Source organism: Pseudonaja textilis, chromosome 7, assembly GCF_049901715.1.
Source record: "Pseudonaja textilis isolate UNSWEBS1 chromosome 7, rPseTex1.2, whole genome shotgun sequence".
NCBI lineage: Eukaryota > Metazoa > Chordata > Lepidosauria > Squamata > Elapidae > Pseudonaja > Pseudonaja textilis.
Window position 1 is genome coordinate 13,987,143 of NC_141996.1, and position 23,174 is coordinate 14,010,316.

Consider the following 23,174-nt stretch of genomic DNA (forward strand, 5'->3'; position numbering starts at 1 on the left):
ATTTTGGGCTTTTCTTATGGGCATTTCCTGGAATGATTATGATTGTGAGTATTCCCAGCCATAAAAGAGACATTTACCTTAGGAACTCCAGTGGCGCAGTGGTTAAAATGCAGTATTGCAGGCAAACTCTGCACACACTGGAGTTCAATCCTGAGGAGGCTTAAGGTCGATTCAGCCTTCCATCCTTCCAAAGTCTATAAAATGAGGGAGCAATATGCTGACATTTGTAAACAGCCCAAAGAGAGCTGTAAAACATTGTGAAGCAGTAAATAAGTCTAAGAGCTATTGCTATTACCAAAGTCAGCAGAATTTCAAATGAAGCACTGAGTTGACAGTCCCACATTCTGCTTATGTTTGCAAGGCAGTTTCTCACTGGTCCTCCCACAGAGATGACAGTACTCCCTCTGGTTGGTCAATGGGTTTGGTGCAAAACCAAAACATCCCAGTAGATAACTTGAAACTCTTGTTATTCTTTTACTCAGTATACTTTCCTTGGCAAGGGAGAAAGGGGAGAGGAATCTAATTGGCTCTGGTGTGAAGCCAGTGAAATGTTTGTCCCTTAAAACATCTGAAGAACCAACTTACAGTATCAGATGCCTGGTTCATATTACCATATGTGGTGGAAATGTTCAGACGCAAAGAAATATTGGACTAAAATCCACGCATGGTTGGAAAAAATGATAAAACAGCATATAGACTTTAAACCAGAGATCTTTTTATTGGGAGTCATACCAGACATATATAATAAAGAACTGAAATATTTGATTGTAAATGTATGCAGGAGGAAGTTATCAAAAAAATTATGGACTGTGCTGAAATGAGTAAACTGACATTTGAAATTAGAGAACAAGAAGATAAGCAATTTTATATGATATAGGATTTGTTTTATCAATGGTTGGATAAAAAGGCATGGTAATATAATAGACTAGATAATTTTGTGATAGAAATCTAATAGATTGATATAAAACATAATACAGATATATATAACCACTGGTTGAAAGTATAACCTAAATTTTAAGATAAAATGTGGAACATCTCATATAAAACTATGGAATAAATAGTTTAGCCATGGATGATTAATAACTGATAAATATATAAACATATGTTAATTTGACAATGTGAAGATTGATATAAATTGTGAGTAAATGACTACAAAAGTATAGCACAAAATATACGTAACCAACTGACACACTGTATGTATATAAAATGGAAGAGGATTTTATGTTTTTATGTTTTTGTATGTGTATGTTTGTGTTTAAAAATAAAAAACTTTATCTAAAAAAAAAAGAACCAACTTACAGGACCAGATGACTTTGGGTCGACCATTCTATCTCAGCCACCTCACAGGGCAGTGATTTTGAGGAAACCAGGAGGATTGGGTATGTTCATTGCCTTGAGTTATATATAAAAATAATAAAGGAGGGATATAAATAAAGTAAATAAATAATAAATGAGAGATGGGACAAGTGTGTTCACCAATGAGAAACAGCTCAGAAGGAAATACGTCAATCTTCACAGCATTTATTTTAAGCCAGGATTAAGAATCAGTTCAGTTTCTTAAACTGAACAAAATTAGGAAAATAAGCTCCTTATAAAATGGATAGTATTTTACATCGAGGGCTTCTTTTTTCATAAACCTAGAAGGAATGTAAGCTGGTTGGTTACAGAGATGGTATTCAACAGGTTCTGACCAGTTCTGGAGAACCAGTAGCAGAAATTTTGAGTGGTTCAGAGAACCGGCAATACCACCTCTGTCTGGCCCCTCCCCCATCTATTCTCTGTCTCCCGAGTGCCAGCTGATTGACTGGGTCTTCTTTTGTTGCCCTGCACAGGAGAACAAAGCTGGAAAGCAGGTTAGTGGGGTGGGGAGGGAATGGAGATTTTACAGTATCCTTCCCCTGCCACGCCCACAAAGCCACATCCACAAAGCCACACCCACAAAGCCATGCCCACAAAGCCATGCTCATAGAACCAGTAGTAAAAAAAGTTGAATCCCACCAGTGGTTGTTTGGTTTGCTAATTATATGGTAGCAGGCCACTGTTGACTCTTAGATAGATCTACTCCAGGATGATTATTGATTGAGGTCGTTCCTTCTGAGCTGTTTCTCATTGGTGAACATACTTGTCCCATCTCTCATTTATTATTTATTTTATTTATCTCCCACCTTTATTATTTTTATAAATAACTCAAAGCAATGAACATACCCAATCCTTCTATTTTCCCCATAACTATCCTATGAGGTGGTTTGGATTGAGGTAGAGTGACAGGCCCAGTCTCCTGGTCTTGTAACCTGGTTCTTCAGAGATTCCAAAAATATTCTGATCACCACTGGAATTGGAGAAAGATATTATGTGATTTTTTAATCATTATTATTGCTGTAATTTTGTTGAAGAAAATAGTATGCTTTTCACATATAATACATGCCACAATAAAGATTTCTATGAATATTCCTTATGGCTCTGAGAAGCCTACATTTGAAATCTCTAAAGTTCTGAAGAAAGTGACAGATATGCCAGTAACAGTAAAACTACCATTTAAAAATCCTAGTTACAACAGGCACAATCTGTCTCTGGAGATTGCCTCAGAATAGCAGGGAAAACCCATGTTATTTCAGTTACTCTGGCCATTTCATATAAATTAACATCCATAATATAAATGGCAATAATTGACACCAATAATGCAAATTCAGATTTAACAAACATTGGTCTGTGGCAGATATTCAAGCCACCCATATGGTCCTTTAAATTAAGATGTTTATTTCTTACCGAGAATTCAACAGCTTTTTTAAAAAAAGTTTTTTATTTTAACAACAAACAAAACAACATAAGACATACAACATAAAACATAAAAACATCATCTTTGTTCATAAATTTACAAACAGTGTATCGGTTGGTTTACCACTTTTTTTTTGTGTGCATCCATTTCCTAAACGCTAATATAATTATATTACATAATAACTCATATTATCAATCAATAATTGTATAACCTAATATCATCACTAAGAAATCATTTATCTATACTTTAACGAGATAACTATAATTTACTTAATTTATTTTGCAATGAATCGTAAGATCATACCAAATCTATCTTAATAAAGTTTTATAAAAATAATATCAAAAAAAATTATATCCTAAGTCTGAATGTTCTATTATTATGTTTTATTATCTAACCATTGATAAAAAAGATCCCAAACTTCATAAAATTGTTTATCTTCTTGTTCTCTAATTTCAAATGTCCATTTACTCATTTCAGCACAATCCAATATTTTCTTAATAATTTCTTCCTCTGATGGAATTTTCTCACTCTTCCAGTTTTTAGCAAATACAATCCTAGCCGCTGTTAATACATTTACAATCAAATACTTCAAATTTTTATTATATGTATCAGGTAAGATTCCCAATAAAAAAATCTCTGGTTTCAAGTCTATATGTGTCTTTATCATTTTTTCCAACCATATGCGAATTTTAGTCCAATATTTTCTAGCATCCTCACAAGTCCACCACATATGGTAGTATGAACCAGGTATCTGATGACATTTCCAGCACTTTTCAGATTTGTTCTTGAACATTCTTGCAATTCTTGTCAGGGGAAAATGCCACCTGTAAAACAGCTTTAATGTTGGAGAGCATAATGGGCAGATTAAATATATATAGTTAATTGATTGGGTCTTTGGGGCCCTTAAAGTTTCCAATTTGTATTCCTCTGTAAGGATGTTGCTTGATGAAGGAGAAGGCATACAGGACAAGACTTTAAATACAGACTGAAATGTGTTGAATCTCTATTCAAAACTCAGAATCTTGGATAATGAAAATGACAAGAGAATAGCAGTGTTTAAAAACCTACAGCATCCCAAAATTAACTTAAACTGCCTTTTGTTGCACAGATAATGGCACTTGCAAAATCTAATCACCAGAGACAATGTAGCACGAATTCCTAAAGGAGCTAGGGATATGATTGGTTTTTACTAGCTTAAAATTGATTCCATTCTAAATGTAAATTTGAGTTAAATATTAACACAGAGCCATGTAAGATATATAAAGGAAAAGAAACTCCCTAAGGAAACAAACAAAAGACTAATAAGGTGCTGATTTGAATAAAAACTTCTTATGCTAATTTATAGGTGCTGGGTATAAATCCCAGCCATGTTTTAAAACAGAGCATTGTACCATAGTGTGAGAGCAGGAGGAAACCAGAACTAGGTATCATCCATGTGGTTGTTCAAACTAAAATCTGCCAAGCAAAGTATTCAGCAACAAAGGAGAGTTTCTTATTTATTTATTTATTTGTTTGTTTGCTTGCTTGCTTGCTTATTTATTTACTTGCTTATTTATTTACTTGCTTATTTATTTACTTGCTTATTTATTTACTTATTTTTATTTGTTTGTCAAACATATACAAGATAACAAGTGCAGGTATGAACATAAACATGAACAAAGGAAGTAAATACAGAGAAATGGGAACAGTAAGACAGGGGCAGTAGATACGCTGGTGCGCTTATGCCTTTATGGACCTCTTAAGAATGGGGTGAGGCCCAGGGTAGACAGTTTGAGATTGAAGCTGTGAGGGGTTGAGACTGTAACCACAGAGTCGGGTAGGACATTCCAGGCATTGATCACTCTGTTGCTGAAGTCATATTTTCTGCATTTTGCTAGCTGTCAGGATTCCGAGAGTTACCCCAATTAAATCATGAGTCTCGAGCCAAACTTCCAAAACTTCAAAAGGATTTATTGGGAGCTAATATGTGCGGCACTGCCTGGGTGTAGCCGACTTTGAGACACATCATTCATTGTCACCCTTGACCCTGGTTTTCCCCTGCCCCCTGAGTGTATCATAATTCATATTCTACAATGAGACACATCCATAGCCAAGAATCATCAATCATGCTCTCCAGTTAGATCTTTGCCTGGCAGAAACTTCAGTCACCTAGTTACTATCTTTGAAAAACTTTATGGAATGCACTTTCTATTTCCAAGCTGCTACATTGCTCTTTCAAACCCCTTTACCGCCTCCCTTTCTGTTGGCAACTCTAAAAAGACCATCGAAATATTTTATGAGTTGACACATTTATTCTCAGGAAGCTTGAGAATTTCTTTCCAGTTTCTCCTGACCATGATAGTAGCTTTCCAATGTTGTGTGTGTGGGGGGCGGGGGGGGGTGTTGTCACAGAGAAGAAGAGGACAACCAATTCACTAAAGCACCTGAAGGCAGGACAAAAAGTAATAGATGAAAACTTATCAAGGAGAAACCCCACCTGGAACTAAATAGAAATATCTTGACAGTGAGAACCATTAATCAGTGGAACAGCTTACCTTCAGAAGTTGTGGTTGCTCCATCACTGGAGGGTTTTTAAGAAGAGCTTGGACAGCCGTTTGCTCAGAAAGGTACAAGGTCTCCTCTTTGAGCAGAGAGTTGGTGGAGAAGACCCCCCAAGGTCCCTTCCAACTCTATTATTCTGTATTTGTTGTTGTTGTTGTTGTTGTTTTGGCTTTTGTTGGAAATGGTTATGCTGACATTGGGTTTTTTTTCCCCGTCACATAATTTCCCACCAATTCAAAGTCATCCCTGGCTGTTTACTTTTTTCCCCTCTGAGAGAAACGCAAGAAGAGTTTCTCCATGCTGTCATAGATCTAGGAAGCCAAAGAATGTGCAAACTGCTAGAAAAAGGACCGTAATGTAAAAATGAGTCATTCACCCACAGACTCTTTAGCGCAAAATAATCTAATAAGTGTGAGATGCATCCCAGTGGTATCAATCTTTGGGTTGGGAGTCAGAAATCAAGATGGTACCAGCAACCATGTGATCCAAGAACCTCCCCTTTTAAACATGTGTTGCATTCAAATCATTCATAAATGCATTAATGTTTTGATCATACAGTCATGACTTCCCCCTTGATTTTCTTCATTTCCCCCACCCCAGCCCGTGAAACCTCTGCTCCTTCCACAAGAATTTCAATTAATGTGTCTTCTTCTTTCGAACAAAATCTGAGAAAATTTTCCTTCATCAGACTGAACAAAACAGTAGACTGTACAAAAAATGCAGAACTTTTACTCTGCATGAGGGAAAAGTGTCTGCTGTCCTTAGAGTCCTTTGCCTTTAAAATAGAGAAATTCAGAAGCAAGCTGGCTGGAGAATTCTGGGAGTTGGAGTCCATCCATCTTCCAGGTGCCAAGGTTGAGAAATATAGTGCTTTAAAGCACAATGATGCTGGAGGACCACTGAAATCCAAAATGCCCTCAGAGAGAGAAATGCCCTCTGAGAATCCTTCCAATAAAGCACTTTCCTTTGTAAAACAAAACAAATATCTACTCTTGCTGATGATTTTACAAAAAGCAATACCCAGAGCTGGAAAACACAGTTGCTCCATCACTTGCCAGGGTTCAGCTTTCATAGGCTTGATTCAGATAATAGAGTTGTCCCTAAGCTTACCTGCCTTATGTGGGAAGAAATATCCTTCTGGTTCAGTTCCAAACCGGGAGAAAGACCCTGGAAACATGAGGCTGATTGGAAAGATGGTTTAATGATGAAGCAGAACCACATGGGTTCTGGGCAGCTGACAAAATGGAGTTGAGAGTGTGGGGGGGTTATACCTACTCTTGGGCTTTCCTGTTCCTGTGCAAGAACATGTATTCTACTGGCTGTTGTCAGACTCCCATGGGGCTACGTAGGGGTTATGTAGGGGTCATAGCTGGCTCTATAGGCAAAGTACAAATCCTAGGTGTTTGTCTCAGCTAAGTTTGGTTGAAGTTTGGACTGCTGATGCAATGAAGGTGCTTGTGTTCTGAAAGGGTGTTAGGCAATTCCTGTTGTGGTTTAATGGCTTTGTCCTGGTTTGTATCTTGAGTGGAATCTAATCCTACCATTCTGCCTTTGTTTCAAAATATCCTGTCTTGAATGGATTACCAAATCTGCATTTCTAAAAGCTACCTGCACTATCTGCTGGGGGCTAGCAAGAACAGTGGGGGGTTGCTTTCTGTTTCCAAGAGCATGTTTCTCCATTTCTCCTTTAGGAAAATATCATATTCTGCCTTTTTAATATTTCCTAAAATATTTCATTCTTCTAGGAGGGTGGGTGCTGGCTTTCTACACTTACTTCAGAATAACAGAGCAACTTGGAAGGGACTTTGGAGGTCTTCTAGTCCAACCCCCTGCTCAAGCAAGAAACCCTACACTATTTCAGACAAAGTGTTGTCCAATTTCAGTTCATATGGCATCAGTTCATATGCCTGTCCATCTCACTGCAGCAACTCTGACCAGCACCCAAGAAATAAAACCAAAAACAGCAACAACTCAAAATAATTAAAAACAAGCACCACAACTGTCACAAACTGCAATGAGCCAAATAAATCCCTTCCATCTTATAGGTCAGTGACAGATGGACAACATACAGTTAACCCACAAATCAAAATCCAACTTCTGTGTTCACACAGCATGCTATATGCCAGGAAATAAATTTTGTGTGTCTTAACATCTGGTTCATGTTTATCTTCTGAGAAAAATAATTGGGCAATTCAATTATCTGGAGTACTAATTATCCAAGCCCAGCTTAACTTAGTTTATGGTGTTATCTATATCCAACCATTTCTAAATTATAGTATCTACATTTTCTTTCTATGGACACGGTCCTAACATAGTAAATTATGCCCAAATATGGCTTGATTCTTTGTGACTTAGTGATCCAGTCCTTGTGGCTGGAATATCATAGTTTATTTTTCTGTGCAAGGTAAAAACCCAACCAGTCATTCGTTTATGTGATAAACAAAGACCTGCTCAAGCCAGGACTTAAGTAAGTTTGAACAAAGAACAGTTCCAGCTGCTTTAGTTTGATTTATATTTTTGTAATTCCAGGTATGGGACTAAGCCTTAAGTCCCCAATCATGGCTACTAATTATTATAACCATGTTTTGGGCAAGGTGTTGTAATCTGTTTCAGTGGGTCTTGCTTCTGCTTTCCAAAAATGAAATTCATCCAGTTGGTTCTGCTAATTGGATTTTTTAGACTATACATATACAATAGTTGTGAATCCTTTCTTAGAGCATCACGATACATCAGATACTGAGGGAATTAGATCAAGCAGTTACTGTCTATATAATATTTTTATTTGCGTTAATAACAAAGCTCACATTAAATGTAAATTATTCTCAGGGGGGCAGAGAAATGTCAGCTGATTTGGTCTTACCTTTTCTGTATCCATGGTTTATATCAAAAGGATAAATCTTTCTGAATGCCACCACATTTCACAACTAATAAGTATCGTAGCAGCAGATTGGCACCTTATTGAAAAGAAATGCAATTCATCACATATCGTCCAACTTCAGGGGCACAATGAATTGGTTGAGTACCCCACATCTTAAAACCTCACAGGTGAAAACATAGGAAATGTACCTTTTCTTTTCTTCTTTTTTTTTGGATGCACATTTGGCTTAGGCAAGTGTCAACAGATCTGTCAGTCTTGATGTGCACAAGAAAGACTCACGTTATTAGAAGGCTTTTGATTTTTTTAAATGAATACTTCGAATTTTTTCCCATGGTCTCTAAGTAGATTTTGCTTTTTGAATTCAAAGTAGGGGGTGGGGGAAACCCACTCTAGTCTGTGTCACTTCGGAAGAGGAACACGGTTTCCAGGTTTGCATTCCAAACAAAAGTCCCTCCTTGTACAAATAAAAGTAGAATTATGGAGGAAGATTATGGAGGGGACAAGTATAAGCTGGTAAGCATGACCATAAGAACATGACAATAGTCCTACTGAATTAGATGAAGATCCATCTTAATCCAACTCTACACTTCTCAGTGACCATGGGAGCTGATAGATCAGAGTTGGAGAATGACCACCAGCTGGCCATTGTTCCCCTATATCTGGAGTGGGAAAGTTGGAGGAGGAAGGTGCTCCATTAAGTGTTGAAGATTGCTAGCTCTTCATAGACCTCTTTTACACGAATCCATTTCTTTTCATCGGCATTCAAAGCCACACATGGTAATTAATTCCATGGATTAATGATGCTCTAGGCAAAGACATGATTTCTTTTTTCTGCTCTAAATCTGAGAACTTCAATAAGATTTGGAGACAAGGAGAACATTTTTCCCACATTATTTTCTCCATGCCATGCGTGGTTCTATTCTCACCTTGATCAGACATCTTATGTCAGGCACAAAGAATTAGGATCATGTGTTAAGTTCCAGTTAAGCTGCCCAAGTGTGGTATTACTAAGGCTTTATAAAGGGGTACTAGTACTTCATTTGATCTTGAGATGAATGAAAATGACAGGGGGGAGGGAATTGTAGAAATGTAGACAATTATCTAACAAACTGAGTGCTGGGTCAAGCTACAATATGGCCTTTAAATCACTTTTTAGAAATTTTAGAATTCAAAAGGGCCACTTAGGCCACCGAGCGCATTTTCTATTGCCATAGAAAAAGCAAAGTTTTAGGGATTCTAGACAGCATGTCATAGAATGTGACTAATAAAAATAGATAAAGCTGAAAACATCAAGACTCTTCCAATGCCATAATGATATTGTGTGACTGTTATATAAATCAAGATGAAATTCAGCAAAAAAGGCCAGCAGAATTCTCAACAAATTTTTCTTAAATGCTAAAAAGGAACAATAGGCAATTGTCATTCAGTACAGCACAGCAGTCTTAAGAACTGCAATAGCAATTTAGGATTAATTTATTACCTGCCACTATACATTTTTAAAAAGTAAGCAAGCAAGCACAGTGTTATCCTGACTCAGTTTTTACATATTTTTAAAGCAGCATTCTTTTATGATAAACCGAGAAACAAATTCAGCCATGAATATTAAAAAAAAAAAAATCTAGCAGTGCAACAGAATTTTAATGCAAAACTGAGCAAATTGTGCTGTGTTCAAATTGGTCACTCTGAAGATGCTATCTGAAAATAATTTCATTGCGTTCTCCCATTTCTGTATCTAGTGTGACACTTATTGCTAATTTCTGTATATATTTACATCTGAATTCTTGTTTGAAATTACATTATCTACATGAATTTGCAGTTAATGATCATTGGTTCAATTCGACAATGTTTTATTAGCTGTCAAATACGGATAGTTTAAAAACAATGCAAAACTTTGCTAACCACTTTTATACTAAAAACTTTTGTATAATTGGTATTGTTAACTGCATCATCCAATGCATGGAATATTATTCTTGGCAAGTCTAGAGAAGGGAGGGAAGATTCTCAACCATTCTATGAAGAATGGTTGCAGGAATTGGGTATGGCTAGTCTAGAGGAAAGAAGGACTAGGGAGGACATGATAGTAGTATTTCAGTATTTGAGGAGCTGCCACCATAAAGAAGAGGGGATCAACTTATTTTCTAAAGCACCAGAAGGCAAGGTAAGAAACAATGGATGGAAACTAATCACAGAGAGAAGAAACCTGGAATTAAGGAGAAACTGCCGAACAGTGAGGACAATTATCCAGTGGAATAGCTTGCCTTCAGAAATTGTGAGAGCTTCATCACTGGAGGTTTTTAAGAAAAGACAGGACAGACATCTATCTGAAATGGTACAGGGTCTCCTGCTTTAGCATGGGGTTGGACTAGAAGACCTCCAAGGTCCCTTCCAGCTTTATTCTGATCAATTGATTGATTGATTGAACAATGTTACCGGTAGGTAGTCTTTGACTTACAACAACCAGTTGCTTAGCAACTGTTCAAAGGTACAACAGATCTACCATGGGACTTCTTATTATAACCCAGATTCGAGGTTCCGGCAGACATCCCATTCTGCTGTGGTCATGTGACTGAACTTCAGGCACTTGGCAACCCAATCACATTTACAGTCATTTGTAGCATCCTGTGGTCATGTGACCACATTTTATCTCAGTTTTGCTGAACACCAGCACTTCTGGATTTCATAGAATAACAGCGTTGGAAGGGACCTTTGAGGTCATCTAGTCCAACCCCCTGCTCAAGCAGGAGAGTCTATTCCAAAGATTAGCCTCTACCTAGGATCGAACTCACAGCCTCCTGATTGTGAGGCGAGAGCTCCATCTCTAGGCCTCCAGCCAAACCACATTCACAGCATACCATTAGTTAATTTAACAACAGTGGAATTCATTTAAAAACTGTGGATTTGCCTAATGAACACAGTGATTCACTTAATGAGTACTACAAAAAAGGTCATAAAATTGTCTCAGTCACATGACCAACCCATTTTATGACCTTCATGACTTAGGAACTTGATGGGCAGACTCCATTATAGACAGAATTCAAGGACTACCAGTATTGTAGTCAGGAAAAATGAACAGCGGAAGGTAAAGACAGTGGTTTTCAGAAAACAGAATTAAGTCTGATACAAACAGTAGAATCAGTTAATACACCACATTTTATTGTTGTTTAATTCTTGGCCATAGTGTTGATGAATTCTAGCTTAGTTCTTTATTGTGAGACAGATCTTGGATGAGGTAGAAAAAAAGATAAAGTTATTGGATTCCACCTATTTTTCCCTTAGGACTTTATCTGGAAGATTTGTCCTAGGAAAATACTGTCGTTTTGGAAATACAAAAGTGATTCTCGAACCTTTATCTAATACTTCTCATCCTCCTCTCCTCATTATTATTTCTTCTTGTAAAATGAGACATGTGTAAAAGAATCTATGGTTGCAGGAGAGCTGGGAGCCTGGATATTAACACAATCATTGAACCATGAGTAGCTACACAGCGTAAAGCTACATACAGTGCCCAACACAAGAATTATTCTGGAATAGAACTCATCTATTTATCTTCAGTACTTACATCAGACTGCTGACCTATAAAATGTACATCTGAGCGGATTTTAAAGACCTAAGTTCAAATCTCTCCTAAGGGTCTAACAAAATATTAGAAGCAGCTGCAAATGGCTGTGATATCACTGCCCTGTAAAACCTCTGTATGAGACAGAGACATGGTGTAATGGATGCATAAAGATTGGGAAGTATTTGTTAACAACAGTGGGATGGAGATGTTAATGACTGTTGGATAGCAGGCTACAGAATACATTGAAATGCCGTCACAAATGTTTCTGGGTTTATCCCTACAGCAGTACTTCTATACATGTGTTGTACATGCAATGGTCCCAGATCTGCACTTGGTATTTTTAGTCCAAATATCAGGACTCAATTTTTGTTTGTTTATGTGCAAACACTCACTCACACACACGTGTGTTTTTTAGAGAGTTTATTAATATTCCCTAGCAGTTCCCTTCACTCAGAACTGACCCAAATAAAGCTAGCCACAAGCAGGCCAAGATTAGTCCACAAGGCAATGGGCCAATAGTCCATAAAACAATAGAAAGTCACTCCAACAAGTAAGTTCACCAATCAAACATAAATCCACCAGGCAAAACTGAAAGTATATCCATGAGAGCTCACTTGGTAAGAGAAGTCCAGAGTTTCCAAGGCACAAAGTCAAGCAGGAGGCACGAAAACCCACACAGCCATAAACAAAACACTTAGTTCCCAGCAATGCCTCCCTCTGCCTGCCATGATAAATACCTTTCCAGTGCAGCCCATCAAGGCAGATCTCCTTGGCTTTTGCTTTTTCTCTCCCCTGAGTGCTCTCAGATCCACTCAGCTCCTCTTCTTCACTGACCTGCAAACTGTCTCCAGCCAAAGCAGTTTCAGCCAGCAGTTCAGAGTGATTAATTAACCCAGTTACTGACATGCCAGGAATGAGTTCATCGTCCCTCATGCCGGCCTCTGAGGAAGAGTCAAAGTCATCGTCTAAAAAAAAATATTACAGTTTATTAAATTTTTTGGTCTCCCATCTTACCACAGGGAGGCTTACAATATTAAATATTAAAAGGATAAAATTATATCAATAAAATTCCACAAAAATACAATAAAACCAACAAAGAAGCAAGCCACAGTCAAATATATCTGGGAGGTGCTCCAGTATTTATTTATTTTTTTTACAAAAGCTGCGTCACACAATGGTTCCAGCCTAGACCTAAGGAATCTGCACATCTCAATATAAATCCTTATTGCCATGTACAGCAGGTATATTGCAGATTGTTCTCAACTTACAACCATAACAGAGCCTGCTCATTACGGTCGTAAGTCCTGATGATTGCAAAACAGGGCCAATCTGACCATTTTTTAGTGCAATTTTTAAGTCAGGGTTATGGACATTAAGCAAATTCATTGTTATTTGACAAAAAAAACTTAAATAAATGCTGGTTTCGGGCAAAAACGTTGTCCAATATGGGTCAGTCATGAGGACCAGATGTTTAATCTTCCAAGCTTTCAGATTTATGCTGGAGCCCATCCTCCGGGAACTCCTCTCTACTAGAACATGTACACGTCCTGCAACATTATCCTGGGACACATATATTTCCCTTCATTCATGAAAAATAATGTAAAACAGTCATGTGACCCTGGGACACTGCAAGCAGCCATAACTGCAGGTCAGTTTCCAAGCACCCAAAATGTGCTCATGTCAGTATAAGAGGGGAGCATCCATCAGAAATTTGGAATCCTTTTTTTACAGTAGTGGAATTCAAAAAATTATACTACTAGTTCTGTGGGCATGGCTTGGTGGGTGTGGCATGGCATGCTGGGTGTGGCTTGGTGGGCATGGCAGGGGAAGGATACTGTAAAATCTCCATTCCCTCCCCACCCCACTAACCTGCTTTCCAGCTCCGTTCTCCTGTGCAATGCAGCAAAAGAAAACCCAGCTGATCAGCTTGGACTCGTGAGGCAGAGAATAGATGGGGGCGGGGCCAGTCAGAGGTGGTATTTGCCGGTTCTCTGAACTACTCAAAATTTCCACTACCGGTTCTCCAGAACTGGTCAGAACCAGCTGAATACCACCTCTGTTTCAGTACCCCTGGATATCTTCATCGTAACTTTGAATGGGTGCTACCCCCCCCACTCTTCAATAAGGCCAAAGAATTTGAAAGAATACAATAAATTTTGTAAATAAAAATGATGACAGTTCACAAAGATAACTAGGTGTAAATAGAAACACGTGCTATTTCCATAGCAAGGAAGATAAAGCCAGAAAGGTTAAATGGAATACTTTATTTAAAGAGGAAAATATGTTCTTATTTGGCTATCACTTCTGGAATTTGTGCTTGTGAAGGGAAAAAAATGAAACTTTGATTTTGGTTTTGTTGATTAGAAAGATTTGATGTTCTAGAAATGGCTAGTTATATACTAATGTGTACAAGCAAAAAGTTGAGGTTGGAATGTATTTATCTTGTACTGTGCTAGGAAGAAATGGAAGTCAATGCCTTCTTTTCTTTCTTTTTCTCTTCCCCCTTGTATTTCACATTCCCTTTTCCACGTTCCCTTTCCTTTCCTTAATTTCTTTTTTTCTATTTAATACAATAAAAAAAAATTAAAAATGGAAAGAGATAACTTTGAATGGGGGCTAAGCGACTAGTTACAAACCTGTAACTGAGAATGCTGGAGGGGATAGATTACTGTGAGGATTATGTTGCCCCTCCCAAATACTCAAAGGAAGCAGGTCTTCCATTTTTGCAAATATATATTCGTAATGTGTTTGAGCAGATGCTATTGTATTGCTTTTTTTTTTCCCCCACAGCAAGCATCTTCTGCGGATTTAATGATCAGGAACATCCTCCTGATGCATGCTGGAAGATATGGCTGCAGGGTGCAATCTACAGCAGACAGCATATCAGATGAGGCAGAACTTCTTGTTAGGGGTGAGTATACTAATCACAGAAGACAAGATCAGCATAAATAATTGTGCAACCCAGTTGAAATATAAACATTGATGCTGATCTCGTGGCTGTGGTTTTTTTTTTAAAAATAACTTTATTAAAAATTGTGTTATACAAATAAAACTTGATAGTACTAACTAGATAATACAAAAATACATTTATTTTTTTAAAAATAAAAAGCACAGAAAAAGGAAAGAAGGAAAAAAAGAAAGAAAAATAGAAGAAGCTCCATTCCCAGCAGTTATAATCAGCACTAACTTGTCTCTTAAAATACAACCATATTCCCCTTTTCATTTCGTATCTCACCTCATTCTCTATAAGCCCAACTCTAAAACCTCATCTTTCTATATTAATCAATTAGAGTTCAATAAGAGTTATCAGAAATAACAACATAAATATAATCCCAAAGGTTCTTTTTCAGGAGGCGACTGGACTTTCTTGTTTTTTCTTTGAAGACATTTGACTTCCCATCCAAGAAGTTTCTTCTGCTCTGACTGGATGGTGCGGAAGGGAAGGATTTATATTCCTTGAAGACAGCTGATCGTTTGCATTCTTTTGGAGAATCATTGAGGCCACCTGAAGGTTTATCTGTGTCCTTAGCATCACCTGAGTAGTGCTAATGGTTCCTGTAGTCTGCAATTTTTTCTCTGGAAATCCATTCATACTCCCACACCATCAAAGGGTGTTCATCCCAAATTGCATAGCTAAATAGCCATCCAGTCAGTGCTGAAGAAGCATCTTGGATGAGAAGTGAAATGTCTTCAAAGAAAAAACAAGACCATCCAGTTGCCTCTTGAAAGAGCATCTTTGGGATAACCATGACTGAGAATCTCTACATAAATATTACCAATTATATCTGTTGTACCCAATTTGAATCCTTTCTTTCCATTCAAACAGATCAAAAAACAATCATCAGTGGGCCTCAACTTACAACCAATTGTTTAATGACCGTTCAACATTACAATGGCTTGAGAAAGAGTATTCTGGCCATTGTAAAACATTGTACTGCCCCTCTGTGACCATATGATTGTTACCTGGGTGCTTGGCAATCTGTTCGGACTTTGATTGCTAAGCATGATTTTATTTTTTATTGTTTATTTGTGTTGGGGATATACCCTAGTAGAATCTGCACGGCAGTCAGGCAGGCAGGCAAAATATGTGAGATAAACGTTTTTGTAGCTTACACTCAGTAAAACAGATACACTGTGCTAGTTAAATAGTTTATTCCAGTAGTAGTTTTAGCATAGTCAAACAGTCCATATATCATACACTAGTTCAGTCCATCCGGGAATTATTCAGTTGCAAAGTCCAGTGTCGGAAAAGGAAGGTCAGTAAACTTACAAATATCAGTCCAGTAATATATCTCCTCGCAGTAGAGATATGAAGAAGTCAAGCCTCCTTTCTTCCTCCAACATTCAGCAACTCAGCAGTAGGGAAAACACACAGTTAGCAAATCATCAATCCATCAAACCAGCAATCGTCAGCAATCAGCAGGTTCTCTTGCTCCCTCTTATGGCGGTTTACAACTGCACCCAAAATTACAGGCTTTGCAGTTTAAAGTGACACACACTGAAACTTACTATCGTAGTTTATATATATTATTTTACACAAACTACGTTAGATAACCTTGTTATTCCTAACAATTTGTATCCCACCTTTATTATTCTTACAAATAACTCAAGGCAGAAAACATCCAACACATTTCCTCCTCTTATTTTCCCCACAACAATCCAGTAAGGTCAGGTGAAAGAGAATATAGCTGTCTCAACAATACCCAGTGGGCTTTCGTGGCTAAGGCAGGACTTGAACTCGTGGTTTCTTGCTTTCTAGCCTGGTGCCTTAATCACTAGACCAAACTGACTCTCTAATCACCATTCACAGTCTTCTCTTCTGGCTTCCCCAGAAAGTTAGTGGGATAGCTGGCAAGAAAAGTTGAAAACTGCTGCCATCTTCCAAGAGGTCTGTCTTCCATGAAATTCCCTTCTGCGCAGGTGGGCTGCTGATTTTTTTTCCACGGGGTTGAAGAAACAGAGTTCAGATCCCAAAAGATCTGAGTTCCAGTCCTGCAGCCAGCTGGAATAGTTCTTTTCCAGGCATCAAATTCCTCTAATGAGGTGCAGAAACTGACCTCAAATCTCAAAGACACAAACTCCATTCCTGCAGCCTGTTGGGGCAGTTCCCTTCTGCACCCAGAAGGGAACTGAACTCCTTTGGCAGAGTGAAGAAACAGACTTCAAATCCCAAAGGCCTAAGCTCTGTTTGCAAAACAGCCTCCAGCAAGGCAATTTCAAGCATTATAGGCAGTCCTCGAATTATGGCCACAATGGAGCCCCTAAATTTCTGTTGTTAAGTGAATTTTGCCCCATTCTGTGACTTCTCTTGCCACAATTGTTACATGAATCACTGCAGGTGTTAAGTTAGTGACATCATCATAAATATGAATCAGTTGTCGAGTGTCTGAATTTTGATCACATAACCATGGGGAAGTTGCAATGGTCTTAAGTGTGAAAAATGGTCATAAGCCACTTTTTTCAGTGCTGCTGTAACTTTGAATGATCACTAAATGAATTGTTGTAAATTGAGGACTATTTGTACTGCTAAAATATGCCCTTAAAACATCAGTTGTAGCTGTATAGACTAGCAAAGTTTAGGTGTACCTTCATAGCTTGCATAAAGATGATGCATGGTTGATCCCTTTCCATATTATTGGAGTATCAGACATTTTTGATACCGATCCAGAACAAGTTTGCTGTTCCTATTGGGATTCAGCCCTGCCAACTTTTATTCATTTGCACATCTTATCATCTTCCTGTGATTTTCATTTGGTATGACATACACATGCAGTAATGTTTGTTGCCTAGGGTTTCTTGATTTCCTTCCCTGTGGAATAAATAGAGCAAAAATCTATAATCCAGGATAATTCAGAACCATAACATTCTTATCAGTTCTTTATATGAATGTAGGACCACCTTATTACTCCAGTAAAAACTTGATACTCTAAATCAATACCCATTTCAAAGTCAGCTGCATTTATTTCTCCAGAATGCTTAAATTTGGCAATTGTCTTGCCTTTTTATTCTGTATTTCAACAGAAACTTTGATGAGTCCGTTTTATACTGCAACACTTTATAATCTCTAATATGTGCTGGGCAGCCCTACAAGGTTTTTTTCTTTTTTGCTAAAAGATAAATGCATAGCTGGATTAAATCCCCACACCTATAATTTGCAAACAAAAAGTATTTTATTTAAATGAATGACACTCCTTTACAGCTGCAAATTGAAAATGTATGGGACAGTTAAGAATTATAGAGCTTTATTTCTGCAAATCTATTCATAGCCTAATGCTTTTGTAACAAATGATCAGACAATTCCTCTCATTTTGTTCTGCTTAAATTCCCCATTTCTAGATAAAGTTGCTTCTATCTCTTCTCTTCTCCTCCCCTCCCCTCCCCTCCCCTTCTCTCCAAGTCCATTTACATGAGAACTTCTTTCTTATTCAAGCAAGTTTACTCTCAAAAGCTTGACAGGTGTAACTCTTTTGGTCTCTATATGGGGTTCAGATTGCACTCTCCATAACTCTGCTTGAGGTCATCTAAGATGTTTGAGATTACAAAGCACACCAAGGTGCAAGCCACAAAGAATCAGCTGTTTTCCAAGAAATCCCACTGGTATATTACAAAAAAGTGTTCGTCAGAGGACTCCGTACTCTTTTTAAATAGAAATAATCATAATCCTCCAGGGAGATGAGGAAGAAGAAGAAAAAAACAGCATTGGAAAAGTACTTGAAGGATTATGAAGAAGATGCACTTGAAGCTAGTATACCGTGAAGGCTTATTGAGAGATCAAACTGGATTACCAGAAAGATCAAATTAAGATGCATGGCAAGGGACAATACTATATGGCAAAACAAATAGCAAAAAGATCTGGCAATGGCTATGAAGAAGAGAGCTGAAGAGAAGAGGGGCAAATTCTGTATAAGACCAAGCCTTAAGGATAAATGCATACTGAACAAAGCCAGAATTGAGAGGACCGCAACAAAGTTCAAAACATTCTCAAAGATCCATCTCATCCAGGGCAACCATTTTTTTTTAACTATTGCCATCTGGCAGATGGTAAAGGATAATAAAAATGAGGACAAATAGGCTGAAAAACGGTTTTTATCCCAGGGCAGTACCTATACTGAATTCTAATGTATAGTGCAATATTAATGCAATGTCAGGTTTTCAATTCAATTGTATAGAATGTGAAGGATGTTTGTGTTTTATTTTTTATAGTTATAATGTACACCGAAGGTGGCATTTAATTTCGTTGTGTAATGACAATAAACTAAATTAAACTAAACTAAAGAAATAGAAAATGCCACCTATACAAAGAAGCTGAAGAAACAGCGGGCCACTTAGCAAGCTGCTACAAGAGCACAAAGATGTAGAGCTATGGTAGTGCAGTGATAGGAATGCAGCATTGCTGGCTGACTCTGCCCACTGCTAGGAGTTCAATCCTGACTTGACTCAGCTTTCCATCCTTCCGAAGTCAGTAAAATGAGGACTCAGATTGCTGGGGGAAACATGCTGACACCTAGAGAGGGCTGTAAAACACTACAAAGCAATATATAAGTCTAAGTGCTATTGCTATTAACTATAAACAACAGCATGATAAAGTAGCCACAATGGCGAATAGAAATATCTGTAATAGCATTTAGACATATATATGTATCTAACTTAGGAAATGCCCTGTAGTTAGGAGGACCATACCTAGAATACTGCATCCACACTATAAAAGTATGTTGAGACTCTAGAAAAAGTGCAGAAAACAGCAACCAGGATGATTAGGAGACTGGAGACTAAAACATATGAAGAACGGTTACAAGGAACTGGGCTTGGCTAGTCTAGGGAAGAAAAGGACCATGGGAGACATGATAGCAGTCTTCCAATATTTGAGGGGCTGCCACAGAGAGGAAGGAGTTCAAGCTATTTTCCAAGCCACCCAAAGGCCAGACAAGGAATAATGAATGGAAACTTAACAAGGGGAGATTTAGAAACTTTCTGACAGTGAGAGCAATCAACCAATGGAACAACTTGCCTTTACCAAATTGCGGGAGACCCTACACCATTTCTGACAAATGGCAGTCCAATCTCTTCTTGAAAGTCTCAACTGATGCCGCTCCCACAACTTCCGAGGGCAAGTTGTTCCATTGGTTGATTGTTCTCACTGTCGGAAAGTTTCTCCTTATTTCCAGGTTAAATCTCTCCTTGTTCAGTTTCCATCCATTATTCCTTGTCTGGCCTACAGGAGCTTTAGAAAATAGATTGACCCCTTCTTCTCTGTGGCAGCCCCTCAAATATTGGAAGACTGCTCTCATGTCTTCCCTGGTCCTTCTCTTTGCTAGACTAGCCATGCCCAGTTCCTGAAACCATTCTTCATATGTTTGTCTCCAGTCCCCTAATCATCCTGGTTGCTCTTCTTTGTACTTTTTCTAGAGCCTCAACATCTTTTTTATAATGTGGTGAACAAAACTGGATGCAGTACTCTAGGTGTGGTCTTACTCAGGCTTTATAGAGTGGTATTAGTACTTCCCTTGATCTTGATTGTATCCCTCTGTTAATGCAATTTAGGATTGCATTAGCTTTTTTGGCTGCTGCTGCACACTGCTGGCTCATATTTAGCTGGTTATCCACTAAGACTCCAAGATCCTTCTCACAGTTACTGCTATTGAGGCCTGGTTTCACCCAGTCTATATGTGTACTTTTGGTTTTTCTTGCCTAAGTGCAGGACTTTACTTTTCTCTACGTTGAATTTCATTTGTTAGATACAGCCCAATGTTCTAGTCTGTCAAGATCAATCTGGATCTTGAGCCTATCTTCTTGTGTGTTAGCTATTCCTGCCAGCTTAGTATCATCTGCAAATTTGGTAAGTTCCCCTTCTATTACCTCATCTAAGTCATTAATGAAGATATTGAAGAGTACTGGGCCTAAGACGGAACCTTGTGGCACCCCACTGCTTACTTCCCTTCATGTAGACTTAGACCCATTAAGGACTACTCTTTGAATATGGTTTGCCAGCCAGTTGCGAGTCCATCCAGCGGTGGTGCTATCTATTCCACTTTTTTCTAGCTTACTAAGAAGTAGGTTGTGGTCTACTTTGTCAAATGCCATGCTGAAATCTAAATATATTATGTCCACAGTATTTTTCTGGTCTATTAATTTAGTCACTGTGTTGAAGAATGAAATAAGATTGGTTTGGCATGATCTGTTCTTAACAAACCCGTGCTGACTGCTAGTTATTACTTTACTTGTTTCTAGATGTTGGCAGATCTGTTTTTTTATTATCTTTTCCAGTATCTTCCCGCATATTCATGTTAGGCTGATTGGTCTATAGTTCCCTGGGTCTGTTTTTTTCCTTTTTTGAAGATGGGAACCACATCAGCTCTTTTCCAGTCCTTTGGTAGTTCCCCGGTGCTCCAGGATTTTTGAAAAATATGGTGCAGTGGTTCTGAGATGACCTCTGCCAGCTGCTTTAAAACTCTGGATGTAATCCATCAGGCCCCGGTGATTTGTTTTCATCAAGATCAGACAGGTGTTCTCTTATTATTTTTTTGCTTATTTTAACTTTTATTTCTGGTCTGTCTTTTACAGTTATGCTTTTGGTGGGTTGAGCTATAGTTTCTTTTTGCGTGAAGACAGAGGCAAAGAATGAGTTAAGCAGTTCTGCTTTCTCTCTGTTGCCTGTTACTTCCTTGCCATCTTCTCTCTTTAGTGGACCGACTGTTTCCTTGATTTTTTTTCTTGTTATTTATATGTTGGAAGAAACTTTTTTTATTATCTTTGACTTTTGTTGCAAGTCTTTGTTCATTCTGAGCTTTGCCTTCCTGACTTCGTCTTTGCAGATTCTGGCTATCTGCTGATATTCTGCCTTAGTTGTATGTCCTTCTTTCCATTTTTTGTACTTGTCCTTTTTTTTCTTTCAATTTGCCAGAGAGATCTTTGTGTAGCCATGCTGGTTTCTTCTTGGATTTCTTGTTTTTCTTTCTCAGTGGTATTGTGCTGGTCTGGGCTTTTATGATCATACTTTTTAGAGTTTCCCAAGATTCTTGAGTTGTTTTCCCCTTTAGGATTTTCATCCATGGAATCTTTCCCAAGTTCTCTCTGAGTTTATTGAAATCAGCGCTTTCAAAATCCAAGACTCTGGTGTCATTATGTTCTCTTGCTTGTGTTTGTGTTACATTGAATTCTAGTATGACATGGCCACTCTCACCCAAGGTTCCTGCAGTTTCAACTCCTTCTATCACTTCTTCTCTGTAAGAATTAAGTCCAGTATGGCTGTCCCTCTAGTTTCACCCTCTAACTTTTGGACAACAAAGTTGTCAGCTAGGTTGGTTAGGAACTTATTTGATTTCTCACTTGGTGCAGAATTAGTTTTCAAATTGATATCAGCATAATTGAAGTCTCCCATTACTATTGTTGTATGTTTCCTGCATATGTTTGTTAGTTGGCTGGCAAAAAGGACATCTATATTTTCTGCTTGATTGGGTGGCCTATAATATACACCTATGGCCATGTCATTCTTTTTTTCTTTTATATTGACCCATATGCATTCTAGGAGATTTTCATTTTTGGTTTCATGCATTTCTGTAGCAATATAGTGGTCCTTTACATACAGTGCAACTCCACCTCCTCTTTTATGGGGTCTGGTTTTTTTTTAAATAGTTTGTAGCCTTCTACCAGTATGTTCCAGTCATGGGTTTCATCCCACCAAGTTTCTGTTATTCCAACTATATCATATTTACCTTCATGTATTCATAGTTCGAGTTCACCCTGTTTGTTCCCCAGACTTTGTGCATTTGTATATAGGCACTTGAGATCTTTATGTCAGACACTGTGTTTACTGTCTACATAACCTGTGTTGTGCCTGGCTGTCCCTACTTTCTTGCCACCTGTTTGATTAGTACACATGATATGGCACTCACTATTAAATGCTTGGTTTTGTTTGACATCAAGCTTGATAATCTTACCTGCACAAACATCTATTTTGCATGCACTGTATCCTTATTAGCTTTAGGTTGCTGGGGACAGAGATGTTCTGCATCCATTAATTCTGTGTCCCCGCTGTTCAGTTTAAATGTTTATCCAGGAAATCTGTGAATTTAATGCCAAGTAACTCAGTCCCCTTCTTTGATGGATGCAAACCATCTCTTTTATACAGTTTTTCATTGGACAAGCTGCAGGAATCATGACTAATAAAACCAAAGCCTTCCCTTTTACACCACTCCTTTAGCCACACTTTCAAAATTCTGTTGCTTTGCTGTTGTTGTTTTTAATGGACATTTGTGCAGTATTTAAACCATCCTTTGCAAACAAACCATCCTTTGCAAACCACAATGGCTGGATTCAGGCAAGACAGTAAACCATACCCTAGCCAGCTACATTATGGTTTGCTGCGATTCATGAAACAAACAGCAGGATGAAAATCAAAATTCATAGAATGTGACTCAAGA

General features: G+C 38.1%; 1 protein-coding gene across 1 annotated transcript in view; it reads left to right on the forward strand.

Annotated features, from left to right (window-relative positions):
• CNTN5 (contactin 5) overlaps window positions 1–23,174 on the forward strand; it is a 750,248-nt gene that overhangs the window by 666,242 nt on the left and 60,832 nt on the right. The window contains exon 17 of the mRNA XM_087937063.1: window positions 14,545–14,665. Coding sequence (XP_087793189.1) covers window positions 14,545–14,665 — 121 coding nt within the window. The remainder of the gene's footprint in view (window positions 1–14,544; window positions 14,666–23,174) is intronic.